The sequence below is a fragment of the Sabethes cyaneus genome, chromosome 1, assembly GCF_943734655.1.
Source record: "Sabethes cyaneus chromosome 1, idSabCyanKW18_F2, whole genome shotgun sequence".
NCBI classification, from domain to species: domain Eukaryota; kingdom Metazoa; phylum Arthropoda; class Insecta; order Diptera; family Culicidae; genus Sabethes; species Sabethes cyaneus.
This window is the reverse complement of record NC_071353.1, coordinates 98,573,139-98,598,018: the sequence shown is the minus strand read 5'-3', so window position 1 is coordinate 98,598,018 and position 24,880 is coordinate 98,573,139. Positions and strand designations below refer to the sequence as shown.

Below are 24,880 nucleotides of genomic sequence, written 5' to 3'. Positions count from 1 at the left end.
TACCCATTTATTTCAACGTAATTTCAATGTCTTTTCGCATCCGATAATTCAATAATAAAAATATGCATTTGGGTTTTGCTGTCTGGTTTTATTGCAATTCGACTCTCCATGTGATAGTTACGTAGTGTTTAAATGGTGGCGGAGGAAACAATATTTCCTAGAAAACTGATATTTGATAGCCACTGTACCGACGAATCATTCTCGACAGAAGCATTATTATGTCCTAGATCAGATTCAGACCTATTGTTTCTTTTCTTTGTCGCTTCGCCATTAGTAGTCAATGGCTACCGTTGAAAATACTACAGTAGGCACTATAAAAGTGACGGCAAATGTTCACGACTTCTTTAGTTTCCCAATAATGATTCTAACGGTAAGAAGTAATCGTGTGTTGCAAGCATATAGATACTATAAGATAAAGTTTTTCAGATTGCATTGTGTATTTCTGCAGTGTTATGCATATCGATACAGGGAAAACAAATGGATGATTCGTCGCCGTTGTTTGAAAACATTTTTTTATATTCCGATTATGATCCAACCAAGCTCGAGGATTTGTTAGACTCTGGTGCCATAAAGTGTTTCCCGCCAGCGGATCGACGACATAAATATGAATGGGCCGGCGGTTTTAATCAAAAACATTTTCTTGATGAACTGAACAATAGCGATAATGATTCAAATATGGACAACAGCTTGGAGGACAAACCACTAGCGATAAAACAGTTGGTCAAGAAAAATGAAAAACAGAAGACACTCGAACATGTATGCGCTTGTCAAACAAAGGTTAGTGCGAGGAATGATAATCTTACGCGATTAAGTAAGAGTCTACAAATATTTCAAATAATCGCGAAACAATACACAGGAACTTATATCTGATAGCGATTGGCATTGCGAGGTATACTAATTTGCTTTAAAAAGACTTAATTTGCAATATTTTTAAAATTATCGTATAAAATGGGCCGAAAGTTTTTAGAATTTTATGAAATTTTGTACGTGAGCATATTTAAAAGATTTATGAACGAAAACAGTAACTTAACCATTCATAGTATCTTATTTTCTCTGAAAACTAGTGGGAAATTTTCCGATTTTATTGGAAATCATTTAAGTATTTCAAATTATAGAACAATCGTAGAACAAAAAATTTTCAATGTAGTTGTAAAGAAAATTTTCTCAGTAATTTAGAAAAAAATATTATCTAGAAAGGTTGTTCATGAAATTTTCCATGATGATGAAAAACTTGAAAAAACGCCGAAAGAAGTATTCTACAAAATTTTGTGATAGTGTTTTTTATTGTTACAGAGTTATGATTGGAATATTCAATTTTCCTTGACATGAAAATTAAATTTCCTGTCTTACGAAGCATCGCACAGAGGAGTAACTAGGGCAAAAAGCTGGCCAAAATAAGAAAAACATTTTTTTCGGTCTTCTAATATAATATATATTTTTTTGTATGCTTAAATAGATGCTGCACAAAGTACTCTTAGTCAAAACATGTAGAAACATACCTGTAAGTTTTGGCAGGTGTACAAACATTGACAATATTTGAAACATTTTTTTGTTAAATCATCAAGCATCAGGAAACAGATTCCATCAGAAATAAACAAAAAGATTAATACAGGATATTTATCAAAACATAGGTTCATCATAAGTAATTCTAACTGGTTTGTAGGAAGAAAATTTTAATTTTGAAAATATGACTTGTTTTCAATAGTTTTGTCGAACAACTATTTTTTTGCAATTTTGTGCTTTTTCAATGGTAAAAAAGTTATCAAATCTTGCAGAATCTGGTCATATATTCTATGGAGGAATGAATCTTTGTGGTATTCTGAACAAATCGGTACGTAAAGCTCATCCGGAAACGTCCGGACTGGCATTTGCGACCCTTTTGAAAATTATATGTTTCACACTGTTTTCAAGGAAATTTCGACAATTCGCATCTAGTTGCGTACTATCTTTTGTGCAAGATAATTTACCTTGAATACAATGGGCACATTAGCCCTACTACATGTCTAGGGATTATGAGGCCTGTTCTCCAGATGTGTCACTAATTGAATCAACATTCCCATTCAACAAAATTCGCTGACAAAAATAGTAGGAAAAATGTTAGTTGAGTAAAGACGGTAAAGTATGTTATAGTATGTATGGCGTGATTGTTATTTGACAAATTTCATAACAGAGGTTTTATATCACAGAGAAGACAACTGCGTTGATTTAGCGTCGAAGAATCAGTCTACTCCACTATCAACAATTTGGTATTAACCAATATCATTTTTTTTATATGAATCAGAGACAAACAAGATACTTATTGGTTTGCTCAGTAGAATCCATGTATAGCCAGTGTGTCTGCAGTGCTCGTGGTAAACATCGCCCATTTGAAAATTATGTATTTACATTGTATGCGCATATGTGTGAGTGATCGATTCGAAACGGGAATCTGATTGTCAAACTAAAAAGGCAACCCAATGAAAAATCTTTCTGCTTTTCCGTAAACCACGTAGGATAAATCACCCGATTTGGTCGTTTTGGGGTATTTCGTCGGCAGGAAAATATTCTATTGGATAATCTGACAATGTTGTTCCCGTATCCAAGACACGAATCAGCAACATGTTTGCCACCAAAATATCCATGAAACACCAGCGACACTGGCATTCTATATATATTGATTATACTGTTTGCTCATGCATTTGTAGGTTTTGGAGAAGGCTGCAAAATAGTGACTAGAAGAAAAGCAGAATCTGCACTGATAAGTGAATTGAAATGACTAGTAATGGCACCAGTTTGTTACAAAATTAACTATTTTTACTTTTCACTTCATATTCGAGCGAAATATTACCTAATACATAAGAAAATAATTTTGGCCAGCTTTTTGCCCTAGTTACTCCTCTGTGCATCGTGCAGTATCAAGTTTTATATCGAAATATAAGTACATTTCCTAAGCACCAGCATTCGAAGCTTCGATCCTGGTCTAACAAGCCAGTCGTCGTATGTTCGAATGCTGCTAGATGGAGTCAGTAAGATTGTTGCGCTAGCCCCGTAATTGTCCTGTACTCCAAAACCCGACTGTCTGTCGATAACGAAGGGTTAAGTATTAGAAAGACCTTTAAGCCCAAGGCTTTTTTTCAAAACGTCAAAAAGTTCTTCTTTTAGTAAAAATTACCGTGCTGCATCAATATTCGGACACTTGTAGGTCATATTTTTAATATGCTTCGTAAAAAATAATTTCGCAACATAACGATAAATCAAAGCTCTGTGCTATAATCAAGTATATCGCTTGAACAAACAATAACACAACAATTTTAATCTTATTCTTATTAATACCATCACAGCCACAATTAAGGATTCCTGGAAACAATTTTTATTATTTCTATTTATAGAAATAATTCAAATTATTTTCTTGTCTGAGATATATTGCAAATGTTTAATCGGGCAGGCCAACTGTGAAGTATTGCCGCGAAGACAATTTGCGAAATGATTCTTGGGTGAATAAGTTATTCATAAAAAGGTGCATTTCAAAATCAATAGGGGAAGAAGAAACGGGGACGTCTCGTACCAACCGTTTCTGATTAATGGTAACTTTGGCTTGTTGGGAGTAAAGGTTAATAAAGGTTAAGTGATACTCCGGACCCTCAGGGATGAACTCATGATATTTAGACCATAAGCCCGGTTGCTAATGGCCAAGGTTATAGCGCCTCATTTCGCTCTCTGAAAATAAAAAAAAACCCATCGAGCTAGCTACCAAAACATGTTAGCATAAATTAATTAATTGGTTACCCGTCAAAAATTAAAGAATAATGGAATAAATTAATAAAGGAAAAGCAAACAGTTATAAAAGTTGAAGTTGAAGGTGAAGTTATAAAACGATCTCACCGGGATTTCCTATTTCCTTTCTCATTCGTTCCATTTTTTGAGAATTTCTGAACTGTCACATAAGGCATGAAGTATTCCACCGCGCACACATATAAAGATTTTTTGACATTAGCTGTGGACCTCGCTGAAGCTGTTTGCAGTAGGAATAATATCAAGAACATCAAATTCCAAACTCCTGGATCCTCTCCTCCACTCTTTGCTCCCTTCTCACTCCTACATAAACGATCCGCAGCTAATTTCATTCTCGTTAGTGACGAAACCGCAAATTACTTCATTGAATATGTCTGGTATTCCTACGGATCCAGTCAACAATTACACATTAATTTTATAATAAAAACTCAATAAAATACATTAAAATAAGAGAAATAAAAAGGCTTATGCTGTTCATCCGGACAACTCACATCTCAATGAATCAAAATCCGGACACTTTTGAATCGTTTTCCGGACAGGCAATATCTAAGAAATTTATGCCTACAGGCAAACAATTTATCAATTGTGATAAGAAGCATTAAATAAACATTCTTCTATATATTGTGAATTCCACTTTTGTGTCAAGTACGACACTTAAGAAGTTACCTACCTAGTCAGAGAACGAAAGTGATTAGCATGGAGTATTCTACAAAATTTTGTGATAGTGTTTTTTATTGTATTATTTTTAACGAAAGTGATTGGCATGGAGGCCATGGAGTCAGTCCCGGTGTAGTGGTTAGTATTCACGTCTTTCACGCCGAGGATCCGGGTTCAAATCCCAACCCCGCGGAAGTCACGAATGAACCAAGATGTTAATGTGGCTATAATCTAACAAAAAAAAACAAAAAAAAATTTAAGGCATGTATGTGACACATATGTATTCGAACAAAAACATGGTCACATATTTTTTTAAATAATTGCTTTATTTCGGATTTTAGTTTTAGAAGTTGTTTACCCATGCATACAGAACGCACAAACAATCATTATTCTATTGAATCACCTTTTGCCTGGATAACACACTTCAAACGCTTCTTAAAGTCGTTACACGCGGCACGCCCTACTTCCATCGGAATATCATCCAATATCTTGTTGATAACTAACTTAAATTCGTCTAAATTATGATATTTATAATCCTTGAGCTTCTGCTGCATGTACCCCATTTATAAAAATCCGGTGGGTTCAAACCAGGAGAACTTGGAGGCTATTCGTTTTTCGGTATGAAATCCGTCAGATTGGCTTTGCACCACGTCTGCACAAGATTTGCAGTGTGGGCTGAAGCTCCATCTTGTTGAAAGCAATAATATTCTTCACCATACACTACCCGAACATAAGGGATCAAATTTTGTTCTAAGACCATTTCTAGATAATATTTTGCATTAACTTTCACATCCTAGTCAATAAATACAAGAGGAAGTGTCCCTTTCTTTGAAATGCCTCCTTAAACTCCTTAAATGCCTGTCCTATCGAAACCGACCACAACCGATCATTTTGAGCAAGACGCGGGGTTTGAAGAACAAACAACTTCTCATCAGAAAAGTTCACTTCGAAACAGACAGTTTTCACAGATCCCGTCTTGACAAAACTTTTTGCTATATAGTATGCAAATCAGAGGTGGGCACAATTCCGCTAATCCGCTAACAGCTAATTAGCTCAGCTAACATTTTGGTTAGCGGTTAGCGTTTTCGCTAATTTTTAAAACCGTTAGCGTTTTTGTTAGCTTCCGCTAAATTTATGTGCCGCTAAATAAACCGCTAACTATTTTTTAGCAAGAGGAAAATTGTTATGAAATATGAAATTTTTCTTTTAATTTAACTGTTTAGCTATTATCTATCAATATTATCGCATAGATCTGGAACGAAAGATCCCAAACCTTATAAACTTTTGTATGCGAGCACGGTTGATGGACTCATGAAATAAATTAATAATTAAAAAAGATATATTCTTAGAAAACCTCAAAAGAAACTTTCCGATTTATTTACTTAATTAATATCGCATACATTATTTTAAAAATTCATAAGTATTGAAGCATCATTTCAAAAATATTATGAAAATGAAACCATTTGATTTTTTGTAATGTGGTTTTAACTAGTGTGTCATTCACCACACAAGAAAATGTAACCAAGTTTACACAACAATCCAGCAAAATTATTATCTGGAAAACAGTTTTTCACAAAATTTTCCGTGGAAGCGAAAAACTCCATAGCAAACTTAAATTTCCAAAATATTTTTTTGTTTCTTATTCTTGTTTTACAAATTGGCCAATATGTGCTTGTAAGGGATTAAAATTTCACGATAGTGTTATTTTTTATTTCTGAGTGATGACCAAAACGGTCGAATTCCTAAGATATTCATAGACAGCAGTCCCTTAAATTAGGCGGTGAGTGGTGCTACATGCCCACTGCATTTTCTTAGTTTCCTGTTAGTCAATTTATTTGTTTTTTGGTAGTTAACAAGCTCATAACGGGCTCTAATAATATACCCAGAATCAGTTTTGTTGATCGATAGATAGCTGATGGACGAACAGCATCACGCATCGCCTTATTCGGAGAATTCCTGTACCACTGACAATTCATATCTCAGGAACCAAATGTGTGGTAGAGCAAACATTTTTAAATGAAAATGTAAGTAAATTTTTTGGCAATCCAGAAAAAATATTGTTTGGAAAAATCTTTTAAAAAAATTTTCACAGAAAAAACTATGTTAAAATCAGTTATGCCTCATGGAAATTGCCCTCGTAATTTCATTTCATCCATTTTAAATGTGGTAATGTTCTTCAAAACATTTTTTTGTGAATGCCTGCAATTTTTTCACGAAATTATTTCATGTTTTTCCAGTATATATTTTTTCTTATACCTTTACAACGAAGATTTTCTTTTTTTCAAAATTGGATTTTTAAAAAGTATTGCTAAATTTGTGCTGCTAACAAATTTAGCGATTAGCGGTTAGCGTCAGCTTCCGCTAAATTTTTGGTTCATTTAGCGGTTAGCGGTTATCGAAGCTAACGTTTTGGATTAGCGGTTTAGATGTTAGCGAAGCTAAAATTTCGGTTAGCGGTGCCCACCTCTAATGCAAATCGTCTTTTTATGCCGAGATGTTTGAGGTCATGAAAAATAGTGCTGCATGTAGCACCGTTTCGGAATTTACTTATTATCAACGACCGTAACTCGAATATTTGTACGTGTACACCGAACGAGATACAACACGAAAATGAAACTACGTCAAGTAAGACTTAAGTCGTGATGACACACACACATGATATTAGTTTGATTGTATCTATTGTATATGCCGTTGCAAGCATAAAATGATTTTTGTTCGTATATATATGTGTCACACTGTAGATCTATTATTTTTCTTAAGGGGTTATATACAGTTTTATTAAATCGACTTTTTTAAGCCTTCTATTAAAAAAGTCGATTTAATAAAATAAAATTTTGTATACATCTTACAGTAGCTTTCGGTTGTATTTTTACATATTTCGTTTTTGAAACAAGTTATTGAAATAGCTCTGCTTGGAACTCTTCTAAAATAAGGTGTCTTGCTGTGATCACGATATCTTTGGACTGAATCATCGGGAGTTGAAAAACCAAAAAGGAATCGGTGATATAATATATTATCCAGTGTTGGGCACCGCTAATTCGCTAATTCGCTAACCGATGCAATTTGCTCGATAGTCGTGTAAATTTCGCTAGTCACTAATCGCAAACTGCAAATTAACAGTAACTGTTTATTTTTGAACATATCGCAACCACTTGCATTGTAATCTATCGCTGTACAAATTATTTGTAATTTACATTTATTACATGACTTTTCTTAATTTACCTAAGATCAAAACCTATTATAATGGATAAAATGCTTTACAGCTTGTTAATTTTCAAATAAACAGCGGCACTTTATTTGCAATCATAGCCCAGCAACAATTCGGCTAGTCTGAGTATAAATTATAAAGTATAACTAGCGTTTCTCGATTAGTCGGTTAGCGAATTAGCGGTGCCCAACACTGATATTATCTATAGATGGATCGAAGGACTTGGCAAAGTAATCATTTTTGACGTAACGGCGGCTTCTTAAACACAAAAAAGTCGACTTTTGGCATAAATTTTATTTTTAAATTGTCCATAAAATGAGAAATATTAATCGGTGAGGAAAAACCTTCGATTAATCTCTAGAATATATCCTTAGAACACTTGTGTCAAAATTTGACGTGATGCGGTTTAGCCGTTTTCGAGAAATCTTGCTCACCGACTTTGAAAACACGGTTTTGAGAAATGTGCGTTCAAAGTTTCGTGTTCTTTTTTCAATCGCTCTGACACATCGTTACAAATATGCGTATAACTTCGATAATATTTGCCGAATTGGCATGAAATTTTCTGTGTGCATACTTAAAGTACACTACGATCATGAAATAAACAGGAAATCGATTTTTCGAAAATTATATAACCCCTTAATCATAGATTGTTTGATCATAATCTCAGGTTGCTAAAATCGTCTGAACTGATGCATTCACGACCGGGAGATCCGTTATCTTCCACTTCTCAAGACATTTCACAGCGTCTCATACCTTGTACCAATATTTTCGCAGTGACCAGATATCCAGCCTCTGCATCTCCAATAACGTAATCCAAAACGATTTCTCCCCATCATTTGATCGCGCAGCCTGAATGTTCTTTCGATCTGCAGCATATATCGAATTCACCTTATCTTCAAGCGTAGTTTTTGAAATTCCTAATTTTTTTATGGTTCTATGAATCGAGACTCCTCCACATATAGTACCACAGCTTCTGCCTGGTTAAACGTGTCCTCTTGCAATTTCTGACAAGAACAATAAGCAGTTTACCATCAAGCATGTCCGGATTTAAAAACATGTTTTAAAAGAGGAAGCATAAATATATTTGAAAAGTTATCTACATAGCTACACCTCATAAACTGCACATATTATTGTCTAATAAGGGTAAATTAATGAAGGTTTTCGGATACTGGTACCGCCCGGATTTTGATGCAGCATGGTATATCATAGCGAAATTGAATTTTTGATTGAATGTAATATTTGGAAAGTTATGAACAATCATGGTAAAACATATTTTTCACAAACCACAACTTACAATAATTTGATTTTAACCAAAATCTTTAATCTGATTCTAATTCTGTTAGTAGCTAACGAGAGGTTAATTAACACTGAATACTTTTGCTGAATTTCACACGAGTTGGTTTTACCGGTCGAAAATCATTAAATAAAAATTTGATGAAATAATTAAAGTGAACTTTATTGATATGAAACAAACAGAATAGCATTACAGCGCGGACTCGGGTATCAGGGTATGTTATGTTATGTTTTTGTACTTTTGGGTACCATAAATGTCTTTTATTACTGATTACCCTTCCCAAAATAAGAAGATTCTTTTCTTACGATCTTTTTCGCTGATAATGACGATGATGATAATGTGATGATGATGAATTTTAGCAAGCAATAATTTAAGGGGGCATAGTACTTTTTACACCATATTTTTTGCCTAATTTCAAATATTTTATTCTCGATAACGCGAAAAGCGAATCGATTCGGGTTTTTTGCATTCCAAACATTGCACTTTATACTATATTTACAATTTTGTTTGCATATGTGAACCTCTTCCCCTCTCCCCTACGGCTCATTGAACATAATCGTTCGAAAAAAACATGATTTGTGGTACCATGGATTGGCGCTGGGGGTCCTATCAGAATAGAAAACTTCCAAAGCGACATGGAAGTATATTAAATTATGTCGTGTTTGACCCATCCTTTTTTTAAAATTCGAACGCATAACAAAATGGCGGACATTCAAACATAAAAGTAAGGTTTTTAGTCGAAAAAATTGACTTTAAACATTTCTAAAAAATACAAAATAGTAATATCAAAAAAAGGATGGGTCAATCACTAGATAATTTTGTTGGCTTTAAAACAAAAAAAGAATCATGAGAATTGCTTGAGCCGTTCTTGAGATATTTATGGTACCGACTTTCAAAGCCTGGTTTCGAGAAAAACGACGTTGAACTTTTTATTCGCCGTGTAATCGCTCCAGACATGCGCGGTACAAATAGCTGTAACTTTGTCAATTTTTGGAATTCATTGAAATGACTTGAAACACATATGGTCAACATGTTAATCTTTCGAAATAATCAATAAAAAAAAATTGAAAAAGTACTATGCCCCCTTAATTGATACTATTACCTACTCTATAATCTGTATTATCTACTAGTTGAGCCCGAATCTTACGACCCGAAAAATTTAAACATCTGTCAAGAAAACTGCGGATACATTCCATTTACCAGTGTTTGCGAAGATATCAAATCTTTGTATCAGTTCTTTGAACTTTATAGCAAATTTATTTGTATCACGGCATGCAAATATCTCACGATTACAATAATATAACTCTAAGATGTTGTCCAAAAAAAGTCATAGCCTGAAATTGAAACAAATAGTTTTTCTGCTCGCATTGGGTTTTATTTAACTAAACAAAATCATTATCCACTGTGCTAATTCTATAGGTGGGCAAAATGGCTCTTTTGTGTGAGTGGCTCTGAACCGTCCGTTTTCTGCCGCGAACCAATTCAAATGAGCGGCACGTTGATATCGCGACGAGCAATCGAGTCGAGAAGGCGAGTCGAGCAGTCGAGTAAAGCAGTTGAGTCGAGTCGAGCAGTTGAATCAAGCTGTTCAGTCAAACCGTCCAGTCGAGCTGTCAAGTCGAGCAGTTAAACCGAGTGGTCTAGTCGAGTAGTTGAGTCGAGCAGTCTAATCGAACAGTATAGTCAAGCAGTCTAGTCGAACAGTAGTCTAGTCCAGCAGTTGAATCGAGCAGTCGAATCGGAGAGTTTAATCAAGCAGTCGGATTGAGTGGGTAATTCGAGCAATTGAATCCAGCTGTTCAATCGAGGAGTTGAGTCGAGCCGTCAAGTTGGGTAGTCGAACCGAGCAGTTGGGTCGAGTAGTTAGTAAGTCGAGTAGCTAAGCCGAACAGTTGAATCGAGGAATCCAGTCGAGCAGTTTAATCAAGTAATCTAGTCGAGTAGTTGAATTGAGTAGCCTAGTCGAAAAGTTGAATCGAGCAGTAGGGTAGAGCAGTCCAATCAAACAGTTGAATCAAACCGTCCAGTCAAGCTGTCCAGTTGAGCAGTCGAATCGAATAGTCTAATCGAGGAGTTCAATCAAGTTGAGCAGTCGGGCTTAGTTGAAATTAAGCCAGTAAACAAACAGGTGATATCCAGCAGAGCAACAGGTGTACATGGTATTTCAACCGAGATGCTGAGTATTGTCAGCGTAAATGTTGCATCAGCTCTTGAGCACTATCTGGGAAACTGTGCCTGGATGCAGGACATCTTGGTGAAAGTCCTCAAGGAAACCTATATATGAATGTGGCATCACGTTGCTCTGTATCACTCTCAAAGTATACTGCAAAGCGATCCTTAGCCGGATCCAAAAGGAAATCGACGGTATTCCTCGGCGGCAGCATGGTGGACTTCGTGCTGGCCGATCATGTGTGGATCTTATCACGACGCTCTATATTATATTGGAAAAAATCAATGTTTCTCATAGGCGTGTTCTTTTGGTGTTTGTTATTTTCGAAAAAAACATTGCATTCCGCCGACTAAACAACGAAAATATCTGGGGCGCACTAAGGGTCAAACGAGTCCTAAATAGGCCAGGTCATTTTATTCAGTCTTAATGATAATTAGTTTATTATAAATCTTCGACATATGAATATCGCACAGACATATTACTTATTATCTAACTAACTCTTAGTTTAAATGCACACTTTGTCATACCAAAATCAAACATATGAGTAACTTCGTTAAAATGGTTACAGCACATTGCTAGGGGGTTGCTCATTCCGTAGTCAACAGTAATAAAGAAATGCATTCAAAGTGGAAGAAACATGTTGATTCAGTCGCATCTTCAATTGTGCAGGGTACAATGAGTTCTATTAAGAAAAAAAATCGAGATTTTATCAGAACCAGAGAAATGCAATAATGTAGCGCTGCGGAACTTAAGAGTTGAATAAAAATACTGCAATCCAGTCAATTATGGGTATTTCTACGATACTCGAGTCCTGAGTTATAGATTGTTCTATGTATCCAAATTTACTTTTAGCCAGTCAAGGCGTTCTGGAGTTATTGCGGAACATACAAACATACAAACTAGAAGATAGAAGATAGATCAACAAAAAGGTTCATATTTTGGCACGAATGTGGATGCTTTTCAGACTGAATGTTAGATCAGATCGGCTATCAAATTGAAATCTAATTACACTGTTTTATAAAAAAGATATAAATCAACAAATCAATGTAATTACAGTAATTAATATTAATACAAAATATATTTTAAATATTTTCTTAACAGCACGAACTAGTTGATTTGGGGGATTGGCATTTCCCACGCTATATCGTTAATGCAAGGTGCCAGAATCGTAACTTAAATAGTCAGAAATGTTTTCGAAAACTACGCTGCAAGGAGATACCATATAAAATCAGAGTGCTAACCAAACGTTTCGACAGTGGAATTAGCGATAATGATTTGCCGGAACCATTACGTGATATTTGGCGTTTTGAATCTGTAACAATTGCCGCAGCTTGTCAGTGCTCCGTATGAAGAAATAAATCAGAAAACTCAATTCGATTAAAAGCAATTTAAATACACATGCGTAATGTAAGTTTAAAAACATGTGCAATACTATTGTCATATTATGAACTGTTAAAGAAATTCTTAAAACAAGTTGTAGCCTATATTGAGAAATAGCTGTGCCATTCGATCAACTAAAAGTCAATTGAACGTACCCAGGGATGACACGATCAATTTAACTCAATTTTGGTTCCTTTGACAGTGCATTCTCAGCCAAGCAGCATTTGTCATGTATGGGGCATTTGTGGAACTAGTGATTACCTACAATATTGCTGAAAAAAGTTGTACATTGTAAGTTGCACCCTGTAATTTAAATTGGACGAGTATCCCTTTTTCGTCTTATGAGGCCCGCTGCGAACTTATAAATATCGTGACATTAAAGGTGCGTCGTGAATTTGCAATGGTATTATTTATTAATGAGTTAATCTCAGAACGTATTGACTCTGCCGAACTCTTGTCTAAATTAAATTTTTACGCACCTAGAAATTTACGTGTACGAACACTATTTACCATGGCCATTTTATCGAACTAATTATGCTAAATTCAGATCCATAAATCAAATGATGGTGCTTTAAAATCAGCATTGCAATTTAATTGACTTCACAATTAAAAACCGATTTAATCCACCTAGTGGTGAAAGGAACCTTTGTTATACGGTCTTACTTGCTCTTTGAGATAGAAATCGACACGTCTTCGAAACATAATTCATCTATTGGTTGACGTTGCGTAGAGCGTTGGTTTTCATAAAATTTTTGGAAAATTTGAAACAAAATTTGAACAAAATAGCAGCACCTATAAATTTTGATAGATCCTTTTTTTCATGAAATTACTGAGTAAGGGAAAGTTGGTTGTTACTCATTTGAGTAAAAGTAAAAGCAAGTTGTAAGAGGAAATATTATTCTTTAACATATACACTGCGTAGCAAAAGTCTAGTTTATAGATTTTTGAACTGCGCATAAATTTCTGTAGTGCCATTCTTTTTGATTGACATCAATAAAGTTTTCTTGAACAAATTTCATCAATTTTTATTAACCTTCGGTTACTCATGCTGTTGCATTTTGTACAACACGTGTAGGTTTTTGAATGCCATATTGTTATAAAGTTACAAATCGCTGTTTAACTAACGTATATTCTTCAATTAACTTGTTATGAGCAAAACATCATAATTATTCAATGCATTAATACTTTAAATTGTTAGGAAAATAGATCAGCATAAACTGACATCACAGAAACGAAGCAATCAGCATGTGAGGTGTACCGCGATTGGCCCTGGAATTTCTCTCGTTTCTTCATATGGAAAAATGGTGTCTAGATGCAGCAAACTTTCAGCAAATATAAAATGTTTAAAATGTATTTGTTGGTAGTCAAGTCATTCGGGGTCAAAATTAAGGCATTTTTTTAAATCAAATTTCTACAGTACCTGAACAAACAAACATAGAGGTATACCATATTTTTTACTATTTATACAATTTTGTAATGCATGAAAACGTCATACAATAATTTCAAAAAGAACTAAAATAGAACAAACTGATTCTACAAATTCATATACAATGAATAAGTTTTTCTATCTTCGCTGAATAGATAGAAGGTTACTGTATTTAACAAAATTTCTTGTAATAATATGTTCTAAAACTTTGCAGAACACATCAATGTGTTATATTGAAACTGAAGAAAAACATTTTTTTTTGTTTCACTTTAAATTGCACCAGACGATAGAACTTTCAATTTCAAGAAATTCTTCCGAAGGTTCCACAAATCTAAAACCAAGTTTTCCCAGTCAAAATTCTAGTGCGCATGTCTTTTTGGATTTGGGCTACTGTGCGCGCGAGTAACCGTATTACAAAAATTGGCGCGAGTGTTGGAGGGCTTATATCTTTTGATCGGCAAAACCGATTCTTCTGAAATTTTGCAGATATATTTGCAGCATTAAAATCTCTAATTTGATGTCAAAATAATTCAAACTAGATAAATCATCTAAAATAAAATCGTTATAAATTATTGTAAATATTAATGTGTTATATTCAATTGCTCATAACTTTCAAATTAAACGTCCAATCAAAAAACAAATCAATAGTGATCTATTAGGTTATGTTACCTTTCAAATGAGACTAATAGCGCCTAAATCGGTTTATTCATCTCTAAGAAACAGGCGATAATTATTACCATGTCAAAACAGGTTGTTTAAGCATAACTTTTAAACTACTTGTTTGTTTTCAATAAAATTTACCCGAAAAAAATAGGGTTAATAAGAGCTTTCATTCGATACCAAGATTGTTGAAATCGGTCATTTGGTTCCGGAGAAAATCGTGTCACGTAATTTTCACTTTTTTACTTATAACTAAGTATAAGAAAGGTAAAACAAAGGTAATTATAGTATAACAAAGGTAATTATAGTATAACAAAGGTAATAAAACGAAATCGAAGCAATATTTTGAGACAATACGCAATTCAAATTCAAAAATCGATTGTAGAGTTAACATTATTATAATCATAGGTTAACATATTGTATCACGGTCTAACGGGTGGCAACTAAATTTTTGGAATTTTTTTTTTCAAGCTGTCAAAAAAAGATAAGCATACATAGGGTAACCAACCTATTTTGGACCCCTTCAGCAACTGTACATAATTTGGACACTTCCATTTGATTTGGCTGTAAGTGTCCAAATTATGTACAGCTGCTAAAGGGGTCCAAAATACGTTGGTTACCCTAAAGAAGATATGATTAACCGAAATGAAAGATACATTATCCTTTGTTGAAAAAAAAATTAATGTATATTGGAAAACGGTCCATAATCGGCGTTTCGGCGAAGCTTTCGTTTGTCGTTGAAACAGGAGCGTTGTACGGCCGTCATGTCAAGTTTGCGAATGTATCTCTTGATTCTACCAATCAACTGTTAGCAATTCGTGGCTCTCCAGTTATTTTTACACACCAAGGAGCTCAAAATCCTGAAGAAATCTTCGATTGGGCGCACTGAGACAGATTTTTCGGGTCGTGGTTTTTGGGTAAAAATGGGATCGAATGGGAAGAATGCAACCCTTTTTACTTATTAGAAGAATGCAACCCTTTTTACTTATTTGAACCTCCCCTCCTTGTTAGGGATTCCCCCTTTTGTCAACCTGCCAGTGCTGATTCCCTTATATCAAGTCAATCGGTGGAATATACTAACAAACAAACTCACACTCACACTCACTTTTATATATATACTAGCTGACCCGACAAACTTCGTATTGCCACAAATTAAACTGTGTTGTACATAAATCATGAATCTCCACAATCTCGAGTTTCTTGCAATCTCAGAAACTTGCAATCTGAGGAGTTCAACCTTAGATGATTCATTTTGGCAGTTGCGTAACTATGAAAGCATGGGTAGTTTAATATACAAATTTGCAATTTTTCGTCACAGTAAAGTAGAAAACAACTCCTCCTCCCATTGCTTAGCCAGAAAGCGGGTGATAAAGCGGAGTGAAAGCCGACAAATTACTTTTAAAGCTTTTGAAATTGGCTTCAAAAATCGGAGGGCAAAAAATAGTTTGTGGAATGTAGGTCGAATTTTTTTTAATAAAATCAATTATCTGTGGACTCTACAGCCTAAAGAACTCGAAAAATGACTCCATACACTCATGTTAGCGCGTCTAACACCAGACAGAAATGGAAATTCAAATTTCAAACAATAGAATTTGCAAAAATCGCCATTTTTTCTTTCTTTTCGTAGGTTTTCGCATGGAAAAAATGCGTTAGCTTTGCTCGATTAAAAAATTCTCTTTCCGTTCAGTTGCCCAACACTGCAAGGACAAAAACTTGATATCATAAATTCGTAGTAGCCTTATTGACTAATGTTTTATGGAAGAGTCTAAAATTTCTTGAGTTCGATTAGTTTTTGGGTTACGCAAAATATCTGTTTTATTTGTATGAGAGTCCTTATCCCATTACCACAGGGGCAAGGGATCTCAAACCATCATAAAATTAATTCATGCCTCTAAAATCCTCCACATGCCAAATTTGGTTGCATTTGCTTGATTAGTTCTTGAGTTATGAGGAAATTTGTATTTCATTTGAATGGGAGCCCCCCCCCCCCCCTCTTAAAAGGGGGAGGGGTCATCATTCACCATAGAAAAAATTCTGCCTCCTAAAGCCCCCACATGCCAAGTTTGGTTGCATTTACTTGATTAATTCTCGGGATAAAAGAAAATTTGTATTTCATTTGTATGTGAGCCCCCCGTCCTAAACAGGGGAGGAGTCCTCCCCTCTTAAAGGGGAGAGGGGCACGCTATGTCTGAAGGGTGCGATTATGCAACTTTGATGTACATAAAATTTTCTTTCACAAAGTGTTAGCACAGGTCTTCACGATTCAGAATATGCCAATTTTAAAAAAATCCATCGGGAAAAAATTGAATAAAGTCAATTTGAATATTTTAGCTATAATCTACCGGGTACAGATGAACGCTAGAGTGTCCCAAAATAGCACTATGTCAGAAAACCCGGGGGCTTACTCTTCAAATGATAGCTTAGGATGTCACAACAAAACTTTTATATGACGTCAACATTGGTTGACGCGATTTAGGGGTCGCACATAGAAGTTTTTAAAAAAAATGGCATTTTCAGGAGTAAATTTAAAAAAATATTTTTAGAAATGTTAAAGTAGGTGAAACAAGGTACTTAACTATTTTTTCACAATCATTGAGATCTGATACATTCATAAAAAAGTTATGGTGGCATGTCTGGAGTCATATTTGGTTACAAAAATTTATTGAATTCGGCAAAAATTGAAAATTTTCGTAATTCCATTTAAATAAACATCAAAACAGGGTTTCGAGCAGTGTCTCAGAGCAACATAGCTGTACTGTATAGATGGGAAATTTTATGATGAACAACTTTGCCGAAGAAAGTATGGACGTATGTTCAAATCTCGCTGAGGTATTCACGTTTTTTTGAAGGCGGAACAAAACATATTTTCACAATTTTTAAATTTTAGCAGTTCCACTTGAAAAAGGTAAATGATAAAACTTGAACTATTTATTCTAAACGTTACCTACGTGTTTAATAGGAGGAAATATGTACCTTACACAGAATTTAGCACCATTTAGGCTCAAGAATCACTTTTAAAAAGGGCGTATTTATTTTAATAGGTACTATGTTTGAAAAATCGCATCTCCCGAAACTAGGGTTGCTCCGTTCAAACGATTGAATAGAAATGAGTATCAATTGGAGGTTAAAACGAGACCACTACGGACAAGGGGTCTTTAAATATTGAAATTTTTATGCTTGGGTCACTGAAAATAACTAAAAGCTTAGAATTACACTTTTAACAACTTGAAACAGTGGACCCCTCGCTCACCAGTTTTCAAAAAAGTTTATTTTTAGCAAATCCTGACAACTTCGTAATGTAATATATCCCAAATTTGCTATTAAATTAATTACAAACAGAATAGTTTTGTAAAGAAGAAAGATAACACTTTCAAATTAAGCGGAAATAATGTTAGCGGTCATCTTAGATAAAACCGATTGATGTGACAAAAAGTCGATTTCTTGGTATAATCTAATAAGGCGACATTTGGATTTGGACGCTCCAAAAATGTTTTACTTAATTTGAAAGCCTCATCCTTTCTTTTTACAAAACTGTGTCATTTGTTATTTGTTTATATAGCAAATTTAGGGAATATCACACTATAAAAATGTTGAAGTTAGCCAAAAATCAACTCTTTTTAATACTGTCTGGCCACTTGGCGAACGAGGGGTCCACTGTTTCGAGTTATTTCAAGTGAAATTCTCCATATTTAACAATTTTCATTTAATCAAGCACAAAAATTAAAATATTTAAAGATTTCGTGTCAGTATTCAAAATTGGCATGGAAAGGTTAAGAATTCAAAAGAGAATGACACATTCCAGCGTTACGGGCCCTATTATGCAGATCGGTTCCTGTTTCATCAAATACCTGGCATTCTAGTGGAAAATGAGGTACTCTTTAAACAACTATTTTAAAAGGTATTTGTCAAAAAATTGGTGAAACAGAAGACGATTCACAAAGTAAAAATGGGTGCGAATTGTGTCCCGTAACGCTGGAATGTATCAGGTGTCATGATTATGATGGTGAGGTTTGGGACCACCCCAAATCAAGAGGGGGCACCCTAAGCGCCAAATTAAAAATACGGGTCTAAAATTTTCATAAAAAGAACAAATCCACAAAGTTTGAACAAAATCGGAACACTTTTTATCATGAAATAAGTGCATACACCTGTACCCGGTTGATTATAGCTAAAATATTCAAATTGACTTTTTTCAATTTTTTCCCGATGGATTTTTTTTAAATTAGCATATTCTGAATCGTGAAGACCTGTACTAACACGTTGTGAAAGAAAATTTTATGTACATCAAAGTTGCATAATCGCACCTTTCAGACATAGCGTGAGGGGTCATAATTCCCCTCCTAAAGAGGAAAGGGGGTCTCAATTCATCATAGAAAAAATTCTTGCCTCCAACAACTCTCACATACCAAATTTGGTTCCATTTGCTAGATTAGCTCTCTAATTATGCAGAAATTTGTGTTTTATTTGTATGGAACCTCCCCTCTTAGTGATGGGAGGAGTCTCTAACTAGTATAAGAACCTTCCCTGGTACCAAAAACTCCTGCATGCAAATTTTCACGCCGATAGTTTCGGTAGTTTTCGATTCCATAAGGAACATACCGTCAGACAGACAGAAATTTTTATAGGTATAGATATATAGATTTTAGTCCCATTCCTTAACGATGAGACAATCAAATACGGCTAAGCTATTGGATAAGAAATGTTTATTTTATACAGTACACACTTGTTTTTCAGTGGTACAAGGTCTTAATAAAAAATTGTAAAAACTATTTCAGTGGGTATATACAAGGCTCATTTTTGCAACACAACTGATAAATGGCAAAATAAGTGCAAATTTCAAGAGTTTGGGTCAGATTAGTATGTCGACACGCAGATTAATTCTGAACAAATGTTGCTGCGAGAAGCTATCGTTGCGCGAATTAGCGAAAATCGCAACGTAGGAACGGACCAGTGGAACAGAATAAAGAGCTCAAAAGCAGTTCAGCTCTTAACACCAAATGTTACGTATTGTGTTCGTGATATTTCCAAAAAATTGAACCAAAGCATCGGAACCGCGCAAAATATTTAACCATATTGTCAGTAGATTCTGAAATAATGATTACCTACAAGGACCTGCACCTACAAGCAAATTTCCTCGAAGAAAAGGTCACGGATCTTGTGTAACCTTATGCGGGAATCCGATCGATGCGTTTTGATGGAACATGAAACGTATGTCAAATTAGACATAAGTATACTTGTGGTCTCGCAATTTTTTGACGTTTTACAAAGAACTAGCACGGGGTGTAAGGGCCGATAATGGGAAAAGTTGAAAGGAACGGCAAATATAGCTCTGTCTCTCTCAAGCCCCTACCTAGCATCTCCTGGTAGATCTAAGATAAACCACGACGACCGATGGGCATACCTGGAAATGCTTCATGTACATACTTTAGCAGCTAAGTTAGGAGGGCGGCTGAATATGCAACGCTGTATTCCGCAAACACCTACGATGGCTGACCCATCAGCGGAATGTAGGTATCGTGACCACGGTAAGGTAGTATATCGAAAAGCGATAAATGAGCTATGGGACACGGCAAAGAACAGGGAGACGTTTAATGGATAACGATTGGAAACTTGGTATCAGGAATATCCGAACTATATCAGCACGCTCTATCAGCGAACTCACATCGGCGCGAGCTGGCTTGCTTGCTCGAGAGCTACATCGACTCGGAGTGAAGATCACTACTATTCAGGAAGTTCGGTGGACAAATTCTGCAGAAAGGGAGTTCCGCGCAATAGACCCCTGCAATAGACTCTATACTGCGAAATCATTGACTTTACAATTTCTCGGTATAGACCTAAACAATAATTTAATTCAATACATATATGTAACGCGTAGAAAACGAAATAAAAGAATAGGGGAATATTATCGGTTATGAAAAAGGTTTTGTTTTTTGGCCATAGCTTTTGATCGGATCATCCTATTTTAAATCTTTTTAAAGCATTGAAAAGTTTAAACGTTTACCTATCTTTTTGCCAAAGAAAGTATATCGTTTTTGTGTAAACCACAAAAGTTATAGCAAAATTTCAAAACAGCAAATAGCAAATTTCAAAAATTTGTTTTTTGGCTAAAACAAGTATCCCCGGTTGTAAAAAACATCGGGAAATCGTTAGAAAAGAAAAAATATAGAAATGTTGAAGGAAAATCAAACATTAAAATCATTTTTTCATGGAAAATACTAAAAATACAAAATCATTGATCAATTTCTTCGTTTAATCGTCTAAAGCTGAATCGCAATGAATGTATGTAAAAAAGCAAACAGTTATATAGGCGCATTTGAAATGCACTGGCTTGTTATATGTGTTACAAGGAATTGAGTTTTTGCTAAACCTAAATGAATCCTACTGCCATAAAGACTCATAATGCCCCAATTAAAGCAATGTATGATCATTGAAGTCTCCCAGTTGACCCCGAGGTATGATGCTGGCCTAATAAGCCAGTCGTCGTATGTTCGTATCCCGATTGGGAGAGGCTGTTAGAGTCAATAGAATCGTAGCAACTGGCCCTTTTTTTTAACGAGTAGGGAAATCTGCTCAGCACCTTAGAAGATACGGTACTATCAGACACCTGAAAAGACAACTCAGGGAGTGGGGTTTGTTATCCCGACCCCCTAATGGGGCGTGAGGACCCAGACCCACTAAAACCCTACTCGAGTTTCCAGCCTCAATCCCCCCTGGCACCACCTTATCGGTATTACTTTGGGGAGGGGCTATTGTGCTTAACGCACCCTCTTAGACAACTACTGGACTTTGGTAGTTAGGCTATTTACTCACCGTTGATCGGCTCTCCAGCGGTTTTGTAGCTCAAGTAAAATCTGGGTAGCAGCCGCATTGACCGCTCCCCAGACGTCCGAGCTAGAACACATCCTTTGGACTAAGTTGTCCGGCGTAGTGTTCTGTCCGCTCACTGCCTACATGTTGTTTCTCGCGCCCACGAAACGAGGGCATATAAAGAAAACATGTTCTGCAGTTTCTTCAACATCCACGCATTCGGGAAACGCGGGGGACTCCGCATGTCCGAACTTGTGCAGATACTGTCTAAAATAACTATGCCCTGACAGAATCTGTGTCAGGTGGAAGTTGACTTCGCCGTGGCGCCTGTCGACCCACCCGGATACTTTCGGAATAAGTCGGTGTGTCCACCGGCCCTTTGTGGAATCAGACCATGCCCGCTGCCATGTGGTCATCGAGGCCGATCTTGTGGTACTCCCGGCTTCGGCAATAGGACCAGGTTCTGTCGCTTCCATCTGTCCGGGAAGTGGCCATCTTCCAGGCATCTACTCATTACTGCTCCGAATAATTCGGGAGTCTCCAAAATAGCCGCTTTAATGTCCAAATTCAAGATTCCGTCTGGTCCCGGTGCCTTGCCTACCTTTAGGGATTTTGCGATCTCAATGAGTTCCTCATTCGTAACCGTCGCTTCCTCCCCAACCTCTAAGCCGCCGTCGCCCACGTTACTTTGGATTGTTGGCCTCCATGCCACGCTATGGTCTGAGATACTGGAACGTCGGTCGTGGGACGACTCAGCGGCTTGAGGCCAGGGCCTTGGCTCGTGGCGCGGAAAGAGGCCCTCGATGATTCGCTCCAGCATCTCTGGCGATCGCTCTGCGGGCGTCATGACGCCCTTGGTCTTTGCCATTACGACCTTGTAGGTATCACCCCACGGGTTCGCAATGGCACTAGCACATAACCTTTTAAAGCAGTCTCAATTACTAGCTTTTAACCCACTCTTAAGCGCTGCGCCGGCAGCAACAATTGCTACTTGACATTCAGCCCTTCCTTCGTCCGAATGAGCTCTTTGCATAATTCTCCTCGCACGATAGCACGCTCCGCGGAGTTCCGGCAATTTCAGCTGTCCCCCAGTAAGCCGGTGACCTGCCATACCTGGGTCGGCTTTTCTTAGGCATGGCAGCGTCACACGCTCGCGACAGTACCTCAATCAAATGATCAGCGTTCGGAGCGGGCATACCGCGATCTCTTCGGATCGCTTCCAAAAATACTTCGGGATCGAAGCATGATGTCTTCCATCCACGGGTGGTTGGAGTGTCGGCTCTACTCGCCGCCTGTCGCCTCGTTATCTGACCGACACTATAGCGGACCGCCTGATGGTCACTGTGAGTGTAGCCATTGTCTACCCTCCAGTCTCCTATCAGAGCAGGAATGCCTATCACGTCGATGATAGACTCCGCACCGTTCCTACTGCAGGTACTTGTGTTGCCGACGTTGGCCAGATCTACGTTAAGCTTTGCCAGAGCCTCAAGCAGAATCCGACCCTTATGGTTCGTGCGACGACTTCCCAACTCTACCGGCCAAGCGTTAAAGTCGCCCGCCACAACCACCGGCCTTAAACCAGTCAGCACAACTGATACTCGGTCTACCATCCGCGTAAACTGCTCGATAGACCAACTCGGCGGAGCATACCAACTGCAGTAGAACACTCCACCCACTTTGTCAACCGCAAATCCCTCGTCTGCAGTTGACACAACCTCTTGAACCGGGAACCTGCTTGTCTTCCATATAGCCGCCGTCGCAGACCTATCCGAGACCCAGTTGCCGTTTCCGGCAGGGACGCGATATGGATCCGAGATTATGGTCCATTGCTGACTCAGAAACTGCTTGGTGTAACAGCTGCTGAGTCATGCTGCTCGCACACATCGGTGATCTCAGCCAGGTTTTTAAGCTGGAGAGTCATTTCTGGTGTGAGAGCACGTACCTGCACTTCCTCCCCGAGCACTCCTTCCGCAACCGACATGTATGCGGAACTCTTCTTGGTGGCATCCTTCTTTAACTCGAGGATCATTTCGCCAGTGCGTGAGCGGTGGATGCTCCGCACGTCCGCGCCCAGATCCCTGAGTAGGGCATCTCCTCTCATGGCCTTCAAAACCTCCGAGTATTTCGACTCGTCGGTTTTCAGGCTGAGAGCGTCGCCCTTCTTCGCTCGCTGCTTTTTCGGTTTAGGTGGAGCTTCCTTTTTCTTTTATTTTTTTCTTCTTGGCCTTAATTTCGATCCACGGGCCACCCGTCTTGGTGCTTCCCGCTGGTTGATCGATTGACTCCGCCAACCCGCTCACCTGGGAGCTTTTATCGATCAGGCGTTTTTTGATCCACTAGGGGTGCCAGCTCCCGGGGACTGTCCCATACGCTTGACGGATGCCTACGCGCTCTCCGTAGCTTTCTCAGCCGCGCTGGGACACCCTGTCAACGGGTAAGCATCCGTGTGTACTGACTTCCACGCCTTCACGGTCCCCTTCTTCACCTCTCCAACACGCGCCACGAGGTCGTTGTGCGTTTTGGTCGCTGCATACAAGGTTCTCCAAAGCATGAGCAAGCTCAGGTCCTTGGAAAAATTGCTGCGACCTGACGTGAACTCAATGATTATATCGAGCTGCTCTGACGCTGCTACCACTTTAGGTAGTTCGTCCCTATTCTTTCCCATCACCCTGATTAGCGCTGGGCCGTTCATCACTGTGTCTGGCGTGGTAGGCATTCCGCTGCCTTTGCCACCCACACTAGCGCTTTTAGTTGCATCCTTCTCCACCCTTGGTGAAGAACGCTGGATGCCTCCTCCCGCGAACGGATTTGCTGCTTTTATTAGCGACAGGCTGGTCATCGCTGCGTCCGGCATAGATGCAGTTGGAGCAACAGGTGTGTCGCTTCCTTTTCTGCTTACGCTGGCGCTTCCACTTGTAACAATCGGCGGAGATCTCTGGATTCCGACTCTGGTGAACGGATTATCTAATCCGTCCACGCTCACTGAAGTTAAGTTTATTATGTGTTTGCCTTTCTACTATATGAAAATATAGTATGAAGGAATAGGAATCACTCGGAAAACCGAAAATCGAAAGAAGGTCCTGGACGAATGGACGGATGTCAGGTACCATTCGACTCAGTTTTGAAAACTGAGCATTTTCTCTCTATCTGTGTGTGTGTGTGTGTGGATGTGTGTGTGTGTGTGGATGTGTGTGTGTGTGTGGATGTGTGTGTGTGTGTGTGGATGTGTGTGTGTGTGTGGATGTGTGTGTGTGTGGATGTGTGTGTGTGTGTGTGGATGTGTGTGTGTGTGTGGATGTGTGTGTGTGTGTGCGTGTTTGTGATTTACGGATAAGCAGGAAGGATTTGTTATTGGGTTGCCTTTTCAGTTTGACAATGAGATTCCTCCCAAGTAGGGGAAGACGGGGTAAGACGGCCCCCCTTAGCGAATAAATTGCTAGCATAAAATGTGTACGAAAATTCACATATTCTTGTTCCACACATGGAAAAGCATTCATTTACCTACCA

The 24,880-nt window shown here is 37.6% G+C and overlaps 1 protein-coding gene across 1 annotated transcript; it reads left to right on the top strand.

The window, feature by feature from the left end:
• The first annotated feature begins 477 nt into the window (after positions 1-477).
• LOC128746001 (uncharacterized) lies at positions 478-12,472 on the top strand. The gene is made up of 2 exons (XM_053843055.1): positions 478-777; positions 12,202-12,472. The coding sequence occupies exons 1-2, from the start codon at positions 478-480 to the stop codon at positions 12,448-12,450; spliced, it is 549 nt and encodes a 182-aa protein (XP_053699030.1). The 3' UTR covers positions 12,451-12,472.
• The last annotated feature ends 12,408 nt before the right edge of the window (positions 12,473-24,880 follow it).

What these genes read in the sequence shown, in the direction of transcription:
- LOC128746001 (XM_053843055.1), top strand. Translation starts at nt 478, where the DNA reads ATGGATGATTCGTCGCCGTTGTTTGAAAACATTTTTTTATATTCCGAT. An exon ending in TATGCGCTTGTCAAACAAAG is followed by an intron (nt 778 to 12,201) that starts GTTAGTGCGAGG and finishes TTTTCTTAACAG; the next exon opens with CACGAACTAGTTGATTTGGG.